This window comes from Chlorocebus sabaeus, chromosome 9 (genome assembly GCF_047675955.1).
Source record: "Chlorocebus sabaeus isolate Y175 chromosome 9, mChlSab1.0.hap1, whole genome shotgun sequence".
Lineage (NCBI taxonomy): Eukaryota > Metazoa > Chordata > Mammalia > Primates > Cercopithecidae > Chlorocebus > Chlorocebus sabaeus.
In genome coordinates, this window is record NC_132912.1 from 113,711,410 (window position 1) to 113,729,167 (window position 17,758).

Below are 17,758 nucleotides of genomic sequence, written 5' to 3' on the forward strand. Positions count from 1 at the left end.
GCTGCTTACAGTGGAAAGCCATTAGAGAATTTGAGCAGGAGAGTAATATGAACTATTTGGATAAAAAGTGCTTTGTTCACTTTTTGGAGAATGGATTTAAAGTATGTGGGAATCAGCAGGCCAAGATAGGAGACAAGGTAGTTCAAGAGAGACATGATGAGAGCCTGGAGTACAGTGAAGGCAATGAATTTTACTGAAGTCCACCATGCTTGCCAAAGGTTTGGATATGGGAAATGAAGGAGGAATAGGAATAACTCTTAAGTTTCTTGCTTAACCGAATGTTGTCTTTTACTGAAATGGAGCAGTTTGGGATAAAGATCTGATTGGGAAGGAAATCAAGTCTGATGCAAATGAGGTAGGAGGTTTTTAGAGAGATTGGGGGGAAAATCTATTGATTATCTCAGTTCAGTTTAAACGACATTTATTGAGGTCTCTGTATGCAGAGTTTTGTGTAGACTCATTAACTGCTGACTTAATAAATTCTTACTTGGAATATCATGTGTGGGACATCTGTTAACCTGTAGTGTGAAAGGGAATTCAGGGGGAAAACAGAATCTTTTAACCAAGAAATACATAAATATGACTTTATGTCGTTGCTGTTTTCTGTAATTTTTGTTTCAACCAAAATATTATAATTTCTTTTTTACTAAAGCACATTGTCCTAGAGTAGAAATGGAAATATGAGACTTAATTACATGTTTTATTTTCTGATATTACAATGTTCATTCAACACTGAACAAAGTTCCTGTTCTCATTGAAGAGTTAGGGGAAAGGAAGGGTATAAAGGCATAAGGAACAGTTAAGCAAATAAAATAATATCAGATAATTTAAAGGTCATTGTCATCAAAATTGGAAGATATGACAGAGTTGTAAATGATGGAAACCTTATTAAATATATGCTTTTTAAGTACATGGGTCACGCAACCCAAATATATGGGTATGTATGGGTAGCACATGCACTGACACATGTAGAGAATTAAAGTGTAGGCTTTGCAGAGTCACCTGTAATAGCTTCCTCTGCTATCTGCATGTGCCTAACTGCCTGAAATGACTCCTGTGCATCCAACAGGTTTTTTACATTTCATGTTTTCTTTTGAAACAGAGTTTCACTCTTGTCACCCAGGCTGGAGTACAGTGGAGCTCACTGCACTCCACCTGGAGTGCCCGGAGTCTCGGCTCACTGCAGCCTCCGCATCCAGGGTTCAAGTGATTCTCCAGCTCAGTCTCCCGAGTAGCTGGGATCACAGGTGCGCGCCAGCACACCCGGCTAATTTTTTTTTGTATTATTAGTAGAGACCGGGTGTCACCATGTTGGCCAGGCAGGTCTCAAACTCCTGACATTTTATACCTTAAGACCGCTCCGCTTCTTTGGATATAACTGCTTGCAATTCTGCTTCTTTGCCTAATGTCCTGTGATACTTTGCTGCTTTTTTAAAAACCTTTGTTTTTCACAGCAGCACTCCTTGTCCTAAAATATGTTGAAAGTGTGGAATAAAAAGTTTAAGACCTTTCCAGTTTGAACACTCTTCTTACATGTTAAAAAATGATAGTCTTGTATAACATGAATGTTTTAAATCTTACATTTATCTTGATCTGCTTGGGTTTAGATTGTCTGCTTCCGTTACCTTATATAATCATTATGTATTTCATGTTTATGAGAAATAAAAAATAAATGATGGGGCCGTGGGCAAAATCCTTTTTTTTTAAATAACAAACTGTGGCTCAAGCCTGTAATCCCAGCACTTTGGGAGGCCAAGATGGGCGGATCACAAGGTCAGGAGATCGAGACCATCCTGGCTAACATGGTGAAACCCCATCTCTACTAAAAAATACAAAAAACTAGCTGGGCGTGGTGGCGGGCGCCTGTAGTCCCAGCTACTCGGGAGGCTGAGGTAGGAGAATGGTGTAAACCCGGGAGGCGGAGTTTGCAGTGAGCTGAGATCTGGCCACCGCAGTCCAGCCTGGGCGACCGAGCAAGACTCTGTCTCAAACAAAACAAAACAAAACAAAAAAAAAGTATTCCTTTTAATGTGTATATATTGCCAGTGAAATATCTCATAAGTAGCTGCTTCTTGTAAGTAAGTTAGATATATTTGTAGCCTCTTTAATTGAAAGAAAAATTTTAGTTGACCTGCAGAATTAGACATCAGGGTACCTTTTCTGGTGAACCTGGAACTTTGTTCAGAGATCAAGAAAACAAGCTCTTTATTGGGCATTTGTCCTAAGGCAACATTAACTTAATAGAGATTTTCTTTCTGTAATTTGCTGATCTTTGTATTTATGTTTGGAAATAGCAATATTCATAAATGGGTACCTTTGGTTGTAGTATTGTTCCATGCTTTCATGCCATTCAAATGGTTCATCAGATAAGATATGTTATTGTAGTCAGCAAGATTGGTTAGAATAGTGCCCTGAATATCAGTAGCTCTGTATTCTAGTTTCAGCAACTCAAGTGCCTCCAATATGCGCTTGAGTAAATCAGCGCATTTCTTCTCAAATTCTTAGGACTGTTGTGATTGAAAGCTTATTGCTTTGTTTTGCCATAATTTACTGTCTTTTTAGCTTTTTAATGCTCGTCTGTTATACCGACTCTTTGACTTAATTGAACATAGTTTTTTACCTGGTGTGTATAATGCCGTGTTATATGTTTGTGGATAAATGTAAATTCTCCTGCAGGAAGAACATCAGATTCTTAATCGGTAAGACACCCCCTCACCCCACCCCCACAATTTCCAAGTCACTCTTCCAGTTCCTTGATCTCTCCCTTTTCCTCTAATTATCTAAGAAACGAATAGCTTATTAGGTTCACTTTTTTCTCCTTGCCAGCCCAAACTGTACTGTCTGGATCCTTATTGTTCTGCCACACTTGCTCTGTGAATCCCCTCAACTTTAAATTAATTTAGGAATACAATTTAGATTGCCAAATACAGTTTTGAAGATTGATGCCACTACAAATTAATGATATCAAAATTTATCAGACTCAGCAATTTTATTTATCTCTGGTCTATGTCCTCATCCATTCCTTTTTACTTCTTTCATCAACCCCTTAGCAAACTCTGCCTTTGTTGCTCTCAACAGATTAATTTGCTTCTGTTTCACCAAACGAATATGATTCTGTATGTAACTGGAGATGATAATCCCACTTAACTCTCTCTTATTCCTCTTCCCTTCAAACAAAATTTGTTTGTAGCTGAATCCATTCTCATTTTTTAATTGAAAGGAAAAAAGATCCTTCTTCTCTAAGGCTAAGTTTTCTGCCAGTATGCTACGTATTTTTGACTACTCCTTCCTTCTAAAATTTAAATAGATGAACTGTCTGCTGCTTTGACAATACCCTTTCCTAGTTTATGTGTACCTCTGTTTCTCTTTGAGGGCTTTGTCATCCATCCATTTCATTCTTTTTTTTTTTTTTTTTTTTTTTTTTGAGACGGAGTCTCGCTCTGTTGCCAGGCTGGAGTGCAGTGGCGTGATCTCGGCTCACTGCAACCTCTGCCTCCCGGTTCAAGCGATTCTTCTGCCTCAGCCTCCTGAGTAGCTGGGACTGCAGGTGTGCACCACCATGTCCAGCTAATTTTTGTATTTTTAGTAGAGACAGGGTTTCACCATATTGGCCAGGATGGTCTCGATCTCCTGACCTCGTGATCCGTCCACCTCGGCCTCCCAAGGTGCTGGAATTACAGGCATGAGCCACTGCACTTGGCCCATCCATCTATTTCTAAGTATTTATCTTCCCCAGAGTACCAGTATCATCTTCTACATGCATTTTGTGGATATTCTCATTTCAAACCTTTGCTGTTGACACCAAAGCTATATCTTTATTTCTAGCCCAGACCTCCCTCCTTTGTTCTAAAATCACATTTTCAAGTGTGGACTAGACTAGAATCTCAGTATAAATTTGTTCAAAATTTTACTAATTTTCTTTTTTTCTATGTTCCCTGTCTTGAATAATCATGCTGCATCCACCTGATTTAAGCTGTCAACTCAGACATTACCCTGAATCCCTTCCTTCTGTCTACTCTTGTTCATCCCCAGTTGCTTTCTGTCTCTAGAATTTTTCCTATGTTTTCCTAGTACCTTTGTAGTTTAAACCAATTGTTCTCAAGTACATCAGACCTAATATCCCATTTATGCAACATTCTGTAACAGTTCCTTACTATTCTAAAATGATAGTAACCTACATTACTTTTAAAAATCTATGTAATTTCTTAAAGGAGATATATAAGAAAAATATTGTACATTTTGTATGTTATATAAATGCTTAGGCACAATGATATTAGAAAACAATGAAGAATTTATTATACATTTTATGTTTCAGTACTTAAGTGTTCAAGCACGATACCAGAAAGCAATGAAGAGCAAAAGTTTGTACATATGTCATGAATGTAATTGTTAGAAGTGCAAACTGATACGGATGTGTTATATTTGTGACTCGGATACCAAGATCAGTATGAGTATCAGTGATCATGAGAAATAACAAATAACTTAAAGAATAGTGCAAAAGTACTGTAATTTTTGTGTAAAATGGAATTAGATTCAAGGTGCTCAAAATTATAAACAGGTATTTCACCTAGTTACACAGGTTGAATATCTGTAGGTATTTGAAGGTTGTACAGTATGCAAGGATAGTTCTTATCTCCAGACCTGGCCCATTAAATGCCAGTAGCATTTCTCTAAACATTGAGACAACCTAAAGTGAACCTACAAAATTCCAAAATACTGTAGCTAAAAATAGTTAGATTGTACCTTTATCATGTTTGGCGTGACTTCCAAATTTGCCTCTACATAGAATCAGCTCAAAAACTCTTTAAACATACAGCTTACTGTTCCCTACCACAGATACTTATTTTGTTAGCATTCTTGGATTAGAGGCTAGGATTTCTAAGCTCCCCAGATGATTCTTGCTGAAAATGTCTGGCACTGATTGAACATTAGAGAATTCTTGCTGAAAATGTCTGGCACTGATTAAACACGAAATTATTAGCTTTTTACATTTTCTGCCTTCCTTCTGAAGTCCTGTTTACAATCATTCTTAACAGTGTCAGGTAAATTTTGTTAAAATATGACTGTAATCATAGCCTCTTCTCCTTCAGGAGTCCTTTACTGGCTTTTTATATTTACTCTTGGCAGCCCCTGAGAGTATACTGCTGGAACATTAGAGTTGAAAGAATCATGATGTCTGCATGATAAAGTCCAAATTACTAAATTTGAATAACCAGCCTTTCCAAATTTGGCAGCCTACATTTTTTACTTCTTGCATCCAATTTGCATAAAAATATAGTTCCTGAAAGGAATGATTTAAAACCTGACATTGACTTATGACAGGGTTTGGCAAACTATGGCCTGATGGCCAAATCCAGTTTGAGGTCTGTTTTTGGTAAAGTTTTATTGAAACACAGCCACTCTTACTCTTTTGCATATTGTCTACTTTTCTGCTAAAATGACAGAATTGAGTACCTGTAGCAGAAAGCAATCTGTCTTGCAAAGCCTCGAGTGTTTAATATCTGACACTTTACAGAAAAAGTTTGCTCACCCTTGACTTAGAAGCTATTAGAAGCCTAAATGAATTGTAATCAACACCCTCATATAATCATGATTTGGATGTTTATCTCTGAAATCCAACATGGGATGGGGGAAGAATATATCTGGGCTTTGGAGTCCTTACCAGGCTGACCTGGTTTTGAATTTTTCGTTAGTCACTTAGTAGGTATCTGACTTTGGTGCCTCAGTTTTCTCATCTGTAAACTGGGACTAGAGGAACTCTTAGGAATTTGAAATTCAGAGTTTTCATAATTTGGAATATAGTTATGTACCAGAGAAAAATGGTATCAACTCAGAGCTCCACCAAGTTTGTAGTTTTTGTTTTGTTTTTGGGGAATCTCTCTCTGTCGCCCAGGCTAGAGTGCAGTGGCGCAATCTTAGCTCACTGCAACCACTGCCTCTTGGGTTCAAGCAATTCTCCTGCCTTAGCCTCCCGATTAGCTGGGATTACAAGCGCCTGCCACCACACCCGGCTAATTTTTGTATTTTTTAGTAGAGATGATGTTTCACCATGTCAGTCAGGTTGGTCTCGAATTCCTGACCTTAAGTGATCCACCTGCCTCAGCCTCCCGAAGTGCTAGGATTACAGACGTGTAATCCTAGCAAATTTGCCACACCTGCCAAATTTGTAGTTTTTTTGTTTGAGGTCACTAATGGTTAAATGTATTCAAGGGAGCTAACATATCAAGTGCTTCATATGCGGTAGTTATTAGGTGGAGGTGAATAAAAGAGTCCTCTGGGGTAGTAAAGATCCCAGTATAAAAACCTCCTTGCCAGCCTCAGCTTAATTATTGATGCAATTTTACGCTTTTATCACTAGATTTCAAGCATTTCGAGACTGGGTACTGTGTATTCTATTACCTAAGTGGGTACAAGATTCAAATTGTGTGCAAATATAGCCTTCCCCCAAAACATAGTAGAGTTGAAGTGATTAAAAAACAACTATTAAATAAATAACTTATTTCCAAGAAACATGAAAGATTACTCTCAATATGTTTTCTTATCTAAAATGTTTGACAGTGTCACCTGATTCAGGTCTGAACTAGATCCAGAACTTAATTTTTGACTGTCAGATAACTTGTTAGTTCTCTTGGCCAAAAATATTTTTACTGGATGTGAGAAATTTTTAGTTAATAGCTAAGTCTGGCTGGTGAGTTAATTCCCTTAAGTAAAGCATAGTGATTTTGTCAAGGTCAAAAGTTTTATTCTCTGACTAGTTATATTTCTTATGAGCTATTACTGAACTATATATATCTGCAAATCTCATTAGGTACAAGAGCTACAGGATGAGTTTGTGGGTCACTAGTTCAAATTCATCACCACTGCAGTAAACCCATTAGACAGTTCAAGTATCAGTCTGAATTTCAAATACAGTGGATAGTATTATAGATTATGGGAAGTCCTTTTAGATTTCAATGGAAACTTTATTAATAACTTGTATTTCCATTAATACAGTTTCTTGACCCACCCATTACCTTCAACCTTCATTATTTTTAAATTATATTTGAAAACTATAATATTAAATATACTGGTGTTCAGATTTCACATTTGGTCATATCTTGTATTTCCCGAACTTGATAAGCTTTTGCTGAGGCATTTATTTTTATAAAATACCTAGACCCCTTCTCCCTAAAATTTTGATTCAGTGATTTGTGATGGAGACTGGAAATTTGTATTTTTAAACAAATATCTCGGGTCATGTATTTTCTTTTTTCGTTTTTATCATTAGAAAAGTTTCCTTTTTATTTCTTTCTAAGTTTTCTTACCTTTTAATAGGGATAGTCTTGTTCTATCCTCTGTACTTAATTTATGTGATTTTACGCCTTATATATCTCATTTGATCTTTATATAGGAGGTGTCCTTCTAAATTTAGGATATACATATCTTGCTAAATAGAAATTTGATTCCAGAAACTTGATACAGTGACATTTCTTAAATACAAATTGATAAGCAATGCCTGTAACCCTTTAGCTATGCATACTTCCCATTATTTACAGTTGTATGGTTTTAGTAAATGTATTTTCTTATTGGCTTATCAGCATTCTTTTCTGAATCAGTATCTCTAGAGTTTTTCTTAGTCTCTCTCCATTGTAGTGCAAAATAATTCTTTTCTTTTTTTTTGAAAGGGGTGGGTAGTAGTAGATAGAGCTCTCCTGGTGTGCTAGCAAATAATGACGTGTTTGTTTAATTGTAGAGTCTTATATACCAGTAAAGTTCACACTGTGCAGTTTCAGATTTACAGATTATTCATCCTCTACCCCAGTTCCTGTTATTTCTGCACATTTGACCGTTTGCTTCAGCAAAGTGACACATTTTCAGTGTCCTGTGCAAACTAAGCTCCATTCCTTATTCTAGGCAAAACTTTCTTTTTCATGACACCCATCTGTAATGCTTTGCCGCCTCTCCTTTAGTTGCTTGAACGCAACCCGTTAATCCAGGACTAGTTAGCCTAAGTCCTTCATGTATGTTTTTCTCAACTGTTCTCACTGATACCAATTTTCTCAAAAGTGCTATAGCATATGCCACTCATCTGAGGATTTAATAATATACTGTCTTATCAATTACTTGTTATATGTGAGTGTTTTGGCTGTCTAAACTGCAAGCTTGTATATAGAGTGGGGTTCACATCCTGTAAAAATAAATTATTAGCAGAATCCTTAGCACTTAACATTATCACATCCTTTTGGTAGTCTGACAAAATTCTAATAACTGTTTTAACTGCTTAAGCTAGTCAGTTAAGAAGTTATTTTATCTTTAATCCCAAGTACCAAATAATTATCAGTTAGATAAATAGAGTTAACAATAGAGTCACAAAATAAGAATTACTAATTTTAAATTCCAAAATGTTTAGGGAGGACTGATTCCTTCCATAAATATTTTACTAATCTTTTTATCCTTTGCCAATCTTTTCGGCCTGTCATTTTACCGGCAAACTTTTTCTGCTTTTAAGAACTCTGTGCCATTGATCTTTCTCACTTTTTCAGTCCCTAGAATATTCACATCATCGGACATTGCCCTTTATCACTGGTTTTCAAAGGTGATCCCCAGGTCTACCTCCATCAGAATCATATAGAGTGCTTATTAAAGTACGGATTCTTAATGCCCCTTTCCCTGAACTGTGCTGTTTTTCATACATATTTCACTTTGTTCATTTTTTTTCTTTTGCCAGACTGCTCTCCCTTCTATCGTCACCACCATTGAAATCCTTTCTATTATCTAAAGCTATCTGCCAATTGTAGATAGAACTGTTTTAGTGTAGTGGGTTAGGAACATAGGCTGTGAGCACATACTACCTAATTTGGAATATTGGCTTTATCATGTTTCCAAGATCTCAAAGTTAGTTACTTAAAAATATTTCTGTGTTTTAGTGTTTCTTTATATAAAATGGGGATAACAATATATCTCATCGGGCTGTTGTATGTGTTATATTAATACATGTGAATTCCTCAGAATAATGCTAGTACATAGAAAGGACTTAATAAATATTAAGCTTATTGTTGTGGTTTCTTCCACTTTTTAGCTCTTACAAAATTTTATACTAAAGTAACTTACATTCTTACCTCTTCCTATTAGACTGCAAGTTTCTTGAAGGTAGAGCCAGCCTTATTAAGCTGTGTAGTTTTAAATGGATTTTTACATAATAAAGGATGTTCATAAATATTTAAGAATGAAATCAGAGGAAAATGACAAACTCTAATAAGATTGTTTTTCAGAGCCTATTTACTTAATATAAATTATCTAAAGTAATTTAATACTCTCTATATTATATTTCAGGAATTCTAATGAATCACTGATTGACCAGCACTATTTTACCAGTTGGAATGAATTATCAGAAATGGGCATAGTGCTTTTAGATCCAACATGTAACAGATGGATGTTACTGCATGCTGATTACTTCTTCGAGCCAGTACTTTTTTGATTGTGTAGGATCTTTGTCTCTTCATCTTTGAATTCAATTATTGGAAAATAAAAGGAGTTCATGTAGTTTTTGTCCAGGCTTGAGTCACCATGAGTAGTAGTTTAGGAAAAGAAAAAGACTCTAAAGAGAAAGATCCCAAAGTACCATCAGCCAAGGAAAGAGAAAAGGAGGCAAAAGCTTCTGGAGGTTTTGGGAAAGAGAGCAAAGAAAAAGAACCTAAGACCAAAGGGAAAGATGCCAAAGACGGAAAGAAGGACTCCAGTGCTGCCCAACCAGGGGTGGCATTTTCAGTTGACAATACGATCAAACGGCCAAACCCAGCACCTGGGACTAGAAAAAAATCCAGCAATGCAGAGGTGATTAAAGAACTCAACAAATGCCGGGAAGAGAATTCAATGCGTTTGGACTTATCCAAGAGATCTATACACATATTGCCATCATCAATCAAAGAGTTGACTCAATTAACAGAACTTTATTTATACAGTAACAAATTGCAGTCCCTCCCAGCAGAGGTGGGATGTTTAGTAAATCTCATGACATTGGCTCTAAGTGAAAATTCACTTACCAGTTTGCCTGACTCACTTGATAACTTGAAGAAGCTGCGGATGCTTGATTTACGGCATAATAAACTGAGAGAAATTCCTTCAGTGGTGTATAGGCTGGATTCTCTTACCACTCTTTACCTTCGCTTTAATCGTATAACTACTGTGGAAAAGGACATCAAAAACTTGTCAAAACTCAGCATGCTTAGCATTCGAGAGAACAAAATTAAACAACTACCTGCTGAAATTGGTAAGAGGCCTTGGATTATTATTATTTGTAGTGTTTGTTATGCTAAATAATTTTGAGTGCTTTTTCATATCAAAAAATGCCTGATACTTGCCTAAAAACAGCTTATTTCTAAATTACAACTTTTTAAATGGTTTACTTTATTCCATTTTCAGCACTGTTAATAGTACACGGCTTGAAATTGTTTCATAGACTTAAAAAGTGAATTAGAAAATAGATGTAATTAGATCTTTCCCACAAAAACCTAATCTTCTTTTACTTTCGTTGGAGAATAAATTTAAAGAAGAAAAGATGTTTGCCGAATTTTCATTTTGTTGCTACCTGTTTTTGAAGTATCTGTTGATACAATTTTATTAGATATATGAAAACTACATTTTCTCATTCTCTGACTTTTCCATCTTTATCTGAAAGATGTTTAAATTCACATCACTTTCTACCTAATTTACCACAAAAGGTTGACAAATCAGAGCTTTACGAAAGACCAGTGTCATAAGAAAATAGGAAAAAAATTTTTTTTGCATCTTGAAACTACTTACATGTTTATTAAAAATAACACAAGAATTTAGAACGGTAGAAGAAACGTCACCTGTAGCATATGCAACGCTGTTAGCATTTTGGTAATTTTCATTCCAGTCTTGTATATAAAGCTAACTTGTACTAAAACAAAGAAAATGTTTTTTAAAGCCTGGTAGTAGGAGAAAAACATAGGGAATATACACATGTGAACATGTCAGTAAAAAATTAAAAGTTAGTTCTAGCATTTTTAATTATGGAAAAACATTCTGAAACATTTGGAATATAGTAATCCATTGACATCAGTTTTGAAAAATTGATAAAGGTATTGCCTTTGTGGGCCCTTTTTATAAGATTTATAAAAATCGTCATAAAATGTTGATTATGAAGCTTTTTAAAGGATGTTTTCTTTTTGTATTAAAGGCAGTTTATTTTATTCTGAAAAAAATAAAGATTATATTGTTGCTTTCAGTATTGGTCTTACAATGAGTGATAAACTTTCTGATTTTTAGTCTTTGCAGCTTTTCAAAGATACGATATTCTGTGGATGTTTTAATATTTTGTTTAGCTTTGAAAAAAGATGTGGTTTAAATTTTAAGTATGACTTGTTACATTTAACTCTTAACTAGACAATCCAAATGTTAATTAAATTTTGGTTTAATTTAATGTGTTTAGAAAATTTATGATAGGTTTTCTTAAGTAATGTACTATAGAGTATGACTTACTCATGAGATATTAAAATATTCCCAGGAATTTCTGAGTGAAAATGCTCCATTCCATGTCTTCAGATAGAAATGTGGTTGTTGAAGGACTGGTTTTAGTGTCATATTTAGTCAAAATTTGACCTGCGTGTTATGGCTCATTATGGAATGGAATTACAGGCAATTGGAGAAATAAATGCTGAATTTCTACATAGAAATATAAAAGTTATTTCCTGTCTTTGTTCTTATTGTTTTGTGTAAGTGTTACACTCAGTAGTAAAAGTCTGACTTTAATTCACAAATCTCTAAGGACTTTTTCCATAGAAATGCTATCAAATTACCTAGGAATTAACATACATATATGTTCTTGAGCATATAGATAGCATTTTTATTAAAAAGTGAATGTATCTTTTAAAATTGGCATATTTTAAGTAATTATATGGCTTGTATTTGTGGCTACCTAGTCTTTTGACCTTTATTCCTAAATTGTAATTTTAAAAACAGCCATTTGGCCGGGCGCGGTGGCTCAAGCCTGTAATCCCAGCACTTTGGGAGGCCGAGACAGGTGGATCACGAGGTCAGGAGATCGAGACCATCCTGGCTAACACGGTGAAACCCCGTCTCTACTAAAAAATACAAAAAACTAGCCGGGCGAGGTGGCGGGCGCCTGTAGTCCCAGCTACTCGGGAGGCTGAGGCAGGAGAATGGCATGAACCCGGGAGGCGGAGCTTGCAGTGAGCCGAGATCCGGTCACTGCACTCCAGCCCGGGCGACAGAGCAAGACTCCGTCTCAAAAAAAAAAACAAAAAAAAAACAAAAAAAACCAAAAAAACAGCCATTGAATTTGTTAATGGGCTCCTTCCCATCATTAATGACATTACTAAAGTTTGTGTTTTTGTAATTGCTGGACTTCTGTAAAAATGGTAATATCGTAAGTGTTACTTGTTTCATTCTAAGCAGGGCATCAGAAAGTAAACTGCTTTTAAAAGTATAATTTAATGTTTCTCATAAGGAATTATGATTTATAAAGTTTAACTTAGATGCATGGATCTGGGGCAAACATGCAGAAGTCTGCGTCATCTGTTTCTTTATAGGGAATAAGAAAATAAATGTTAGTAAAAATAACATCATAATAATAAGAATGACTGTTGTTTGAGCACATGAATCATAATACTATACATTGTTCTGTCCGTGTATACGTTAAATATACTATCTTATATCCTTACGGTAACCCAATGAAATAGGTATTTTCCCCATTGTACTGAAGAAGGAACTGACAATAGGAAAATTAGGTAATTTACCGACGATCATGCTTCTAGGTTGGCAGAGTCAGAATTTGAAATGTAAGTCTTGGTTGTTTCCACTATACTGTCCCCACAATCTAGAAAAGTGGGTACCACCCCCATAGATTTTGATTCTCTGGTAGCTCCAGGGTCTGTACTTTTAAAGTGTATCCTGTGTTATTTTATGTGCAACTGCAGTTGAAAGCCATTGCACAAGATTTGGGGGGAGGATTGGGTTTAACAGTTTAATTAGAATATAATTCACATACCGTACAATTTACACATTAAAAATAAACAATTCAGTGATATTTAGAATATTCAGATTTATGTAACCATCAGAGATAATGTTAGAACATTTTCAGTACCTCCAAAAGAAACTCTGAACCCTTAAGCAATCACTCCTGATTTCTGCTAACTCATTAACCCTAGGCAAACACTAATCTACTGTCTCTATAGATTAGTGTTTTCTCTGGATGTTTCCTATAAATAGAATCGTATAATATGTGGTCTCTTATGACAGGTTTATTTTAATTTGCATAATATTTTCAAGTCTCATCAAGGTTATAGCATGTATCAGTACTTCATTCCTTTTTATTGCTGAATAATAGTTCATTGTATGAGCGTACCACATTTTATTTATCCATTTATCAGTTGTCAGACATTTGGGTTATTTGTGCTTTCTGACTGTTATGAGTATAGTTACTGTATTTGTGTACAAGTTTTTGTGTGGACATTTGTTTTCACTTCTCTTGAGTATATACCTAGTAGAATTGTTGAGTCACATGGTAACTCTGTTTAACCTTTTGAGGGACTACTAGACTGTTTTCCAAAGGGACTGCAACATTTTACATTCCTACCAGTAGTGTCTGAGGATTCCAATTTCTCTACATTCTCAGTATCCTTGTTGTTATCTGTCTTTTCTTACTATAACCATTCTATGGTGTGAATTCCTATCTCATTGTAGTTCTGATTTGCAGTTTCCTGATCACTATATATTTGTTTTTAATTCTTGAGAGCTATCTTTTATTATAACAGAAAGACAGAAATAGTTATTTTCTGTGATGTAGATCTTGCTTTAATGGGTTTTTAATTTAAAAGAAGTTCTGAGCTCCTTGGAGAATGTTTATAAAATAAGACCTGTGCCCAATGATCAAATAATATGGAAATTTGACATTTTTTAAAGTGTTAAACACCTTTAATATAATTTATTTGACTTACTGCAGAAACCCATAACAGGGAATTTTAAATTCAAAATATATGCTAATTATAGTTTTGTTAAACTTTCATTTATGCCTATTAGGGCTACATTATTTATAAATATATATTATATTTATATTAGATGCTTATTCTTCTTCATTGTTTGAATAAATATATCACTTTAAATCATGCCATCTAGTTTGTATTCAGCTGTATATTTGAGGAATAGAAGTTTTCAGCTGGGCACTGTGACTCATGCCTCAAATCCCAACTACTGGGAAGGCTGAGGCAGGAGGATCCTTGAGCCCAGGAATTGGAGGGGCAGTCAGTGATGATCGCGCCACCGCACTTCAGCCTGTGCAACAGAGCTAGACCCTATCTCTAAAAAATAAAAATAAATTTTTTTTAATTAGGAGTTTTCGAAATAGAGCCTACCATTTAGTTTAAATAATATAATTGGAATTTAACCACTACACAAAGTTGGGCTATGCTGTCGCCTTAATAGGAAAAAAATATTAAAATTAGAACATTTATCCTTTTAAGCATTAATGTAATGCGATTTGATACCATTGGTACATATTCACATGGGTAAAAATTGGCAGAAAACAGTAAAAAGATACTGGAACAGACTGTTTAGAGCCAGAGATAATATATCAGAAAGTAGTTAAGAAAACTTTTCATTTCGTAATGTTCACATACTTTTCTTGTTTTGTATGTTAAGGCATGGACAAATAAAGTAAACGTCCCCTCTTTCTGGGTTAAGTAGATAAATTGAAACCTTAGTCATTGCTTTCTTTTATAGATCAGTGATCCATTCCTTCCTTCTCCATTTCTAATCTTGAAAAAGACTCTTCACTCTACACAAAGACAGTCAAGAACCCATGTTTTCAGAGGGAAAATAGGAAATAACCACTTTTTTATTTATTTATTTATTTTTTATTTATTTATTTTTTTTTCCGAAATGAAAGGCCTCACATATTTATTACTGAACCCAGCCAACCAACACATTCATAATAGATTCAGAGAGGAAAATACGTCGAACTCTTCAGAGAGTGGTGACATTTTCAGTTTGATATGGTAATGTGATCGTGACCTTCAGACAGCACAAATATATGTGCCATCTCATGTGCAATTCCTTATAGACCCAGCTTGGTTCTTCTCCAGTGTCTCCTTTTGGAGTTGTACCTTATTTTATTTCCAGTTTTCATCCGAATCCACTGGGGAATGGGACGATTTTGTTTTTGTTTCTTGGCCAGCAATCGCTTAATCCTGAAAGTCTTGTGAGAAGACATGGCGAGAAGCGGAGGCAAGAACACACCACGATGGCAGAGAAAGGAAAAGAGGGCAATAACCACTTTTTTAAACGTCCTTTCCCAACTGATTGGTTCCTTTGAGTTTCCTGTTAAAGATGTGCTTTTGTATATTCTCTGTTTATGAGTGGGTTAGAGCAGGGGCCACCAGATAGTCAGTTTGAATAATGAATCTATTTATTCAGGCAACTGTAGACAGTGAAGTTTTAAAGGATTTTGTTTTTTTGGGAAGGAAATTGTTGCTCATTGAAACCAGATATAAACTTCATTTTGTATTTTGCTAATATTCCTGTGATTTCTTTTCTCTCTGAATTGTGTGTTTAGAATTTCTTCTCTTTCTTTAAAGTTTCCCTTATTTATTATTCTTTATAAAAACAGAAGTTGGAGTATTTTTAAAAATGTGTTCTACCTACATTGTAGGTTCAATAAAATGCTACATATTTATGTAGTATACAATTTCATGTGGGTCTAGTTGTCAACCTTTTTGCTTAGGAAAATTATCTGATATATTAAAGTATATGCTTTTTGAGAACCCAGATCATCTTCATTTACAGAGCAATTCTCACAGCATTCATATGTATGAGAAATAATAATTGTACTTATTTATGGTTTACAATGTGATGTTTCCGTACATGTATACAATGTGTGATGATCAAGTCATGGTAATTAGCACATCCATCCTTCAAACATTTATCATTTCTTTTCATTGGACACATTCAAAATCCTCCTTACTAACTATTTGAAAATATACAATAAATTGTTTGCTGAAGTCACCCGACAGTGTTACAGAATAGCAGAATTAAAACAGATAGAATTCCTCCTATCTAGCTGTAGTTTTGTGTCCATTAACCAACCTCTCCCCATCCCGCTGCTCCCCAATGCCCGCCACCCTTCTCAGCCTCTAGTAACCACTATTCTACTCACTACTTTGAGATCAACTTTTTTAGCATGAGAGAACATACAGTATTTATATTTCTGTGCCTGGCTCATTTAACTTAACATAATCTCCTTCAGGCTCATTCATGTTGCTGTGAATGACAGAATTTTATTCTTTTTTTGGCTGAATAGCATTTCATTGTGTATATATACCACATTTTCTTTCTTCATCTGTTGTTAGAGGTTGATTCCATATCTTGACTATTGTGAATACTGTTGTAATAAATAAGAGAGTGAAGATATCTGTTTGATATACTGATTTCCTTTCCTTTGGATATATACCCAGTAGTCGGATTATTTGGTCATATGGTAGGTTTTTGTTTAGTTTGTTGAGTAACCTTCATACTGTTTTCCATAGTGGCTGTACCAGTTTATGGTACACCCACCAACAGTGTATAAGAGTTCTTTTTCTGCATTCTCACCAGTATCTGTTTTTGTTGTTGTTGTTGTTGTTGTTGTTTTTGTCTTTTTGATGATAGCCATTCCAATAGGGTTGAGATACCTTCTCATTGTACTTACGATTTTCATTTCCCTGATGATTAGTGATGTTGAGCATTTTTTCATATACCTTTTGGCCATTTGTATGTCTTCAGAAATGTCTGTTTAGATTGTTTGCCCATTTTTAAATCACATAATGATGATTATTGTTTTGCTGTTGAGTTTCTTGTATATTAATCTATTATCAGATGAGTAGTTTGCATATATTTTCTTTCATTTTGCAGGTTGTCTCTTCAGTCTTTGTTTCCTTTGCTCTGCAGACGTTTTTAGTTTGAAATAATTCAATTTGTCTATTTTTGCTTGGGTTTGTCCTACTTTTGGAGGTTTTACCCATAAAATCTTTGCCCAGACCATTGTCCTGAAGTGTTTCCCCTATGTTTCTTCTAGTAGTTTTATATTTTTGGTTCTTGACATGTAAGTCTTCAATTTATTGAGTTGATTTTTTGTATATGGTGAGAGAGAGGGATCTAGTTTCATTCTTCTGCATATATATATCCAGCTTTCTCAGCACCATTTCTTGAAGGGTTTGTCCTTTCTTCAATGTATATTCTTGGCTCCTTTGCCAAATATCAGTTGGCTGTAAATATGTGGATTTATTTCTGGGTTCTCTATTCCTTTGGTCTATTGTCTGTTTTTATTCAGTACTGTGCATTTTGGTTACTCTAACTTTGTGTATACTTTGAGGTCATGCAGTGTGTTCCCTCCAGCTTTGTCCTTTTTGCTCAGTATTTTGGCTATTTAGAGTCGTCTGTGGTTCCACATGAACTTTAGGATATATATACATTTTTTTTTTTTAAGAATATCATTGGCATTTTGATAGAGATTGCATTGAATCTGTAGATCACTTTGGGTGGTATGGTTAATGTAATACTATTAATCCTTTCAATTCATGAGTGTGGAATGTCTTTCCATTTTTTGGTGCCTTTGAATTTCTTTCATTGTTTTCATCATAGAGCTTTTTCACCTCCTTAAATTTACATTTAAGAATCAGCATTTTAAAAATTACCTATTTGACTCAGTAACATTTATTGAAAACAAAATCAGTTTCTTACTATTCTGCGATATGGGGGTGTT

The 17,758-nt window shown here is 35.0% G+C and overlaps 2 protein-coding genes across 6 annotated transcripts in view; one reads left to right on the top strand and one right to left on the bottom strand.

Moving 5' to 3' along the window:
* SHOC2 (SHOC2 leucine rich repeat scaffold protein) overlaps nt 1–17,758 on the top strand; it is a 109,553-nt gene that overhangs the window by 51,332 nt on the left and 40,463 nt on the right. For all 5 annotated transcript variants that reach the window (XM_073019326.1, XM_073019328.1, XM_073019327.1 and 2 more), the window contains one exon: nt 9,313–10,249. In XM_073019326.1, coding sequence (XP_072875427.1) covers nt 9,547–10,249 — 703 coding nt within the window. In that variant the 5' untranslated portion in view covers nt 9,313–9,546. The remainder of the gene's footprint in view (nt 1–9,312; nt 10,250–17,758) is intronic.
* On the bottom strand, nt 14,903–15,292 carry LOC119627972 (large ribosomal subunit protein eL39-like). Its single transcript, XM_038009560.2, has one exon. The coding sequence runs from the start codon at nt 15,230–15,232 to the stop codon at nt 15,077–15,079; it is 156 nt and encodes a 51-aa protein (XP_037865488.1). The 5' UTR covers nt 15,233–15,292; the 3' UTR covers nt 14,903–15,076.

Coding starts and splice junctions, on each gene's coding strand:
- LOC119627972 (XM_038009560.2), bottom strand. CDS start 15,232: ATGTCTTCTCACAAGACTTTCAGGATTAAGCGATTGCTGGCCAAGAAA.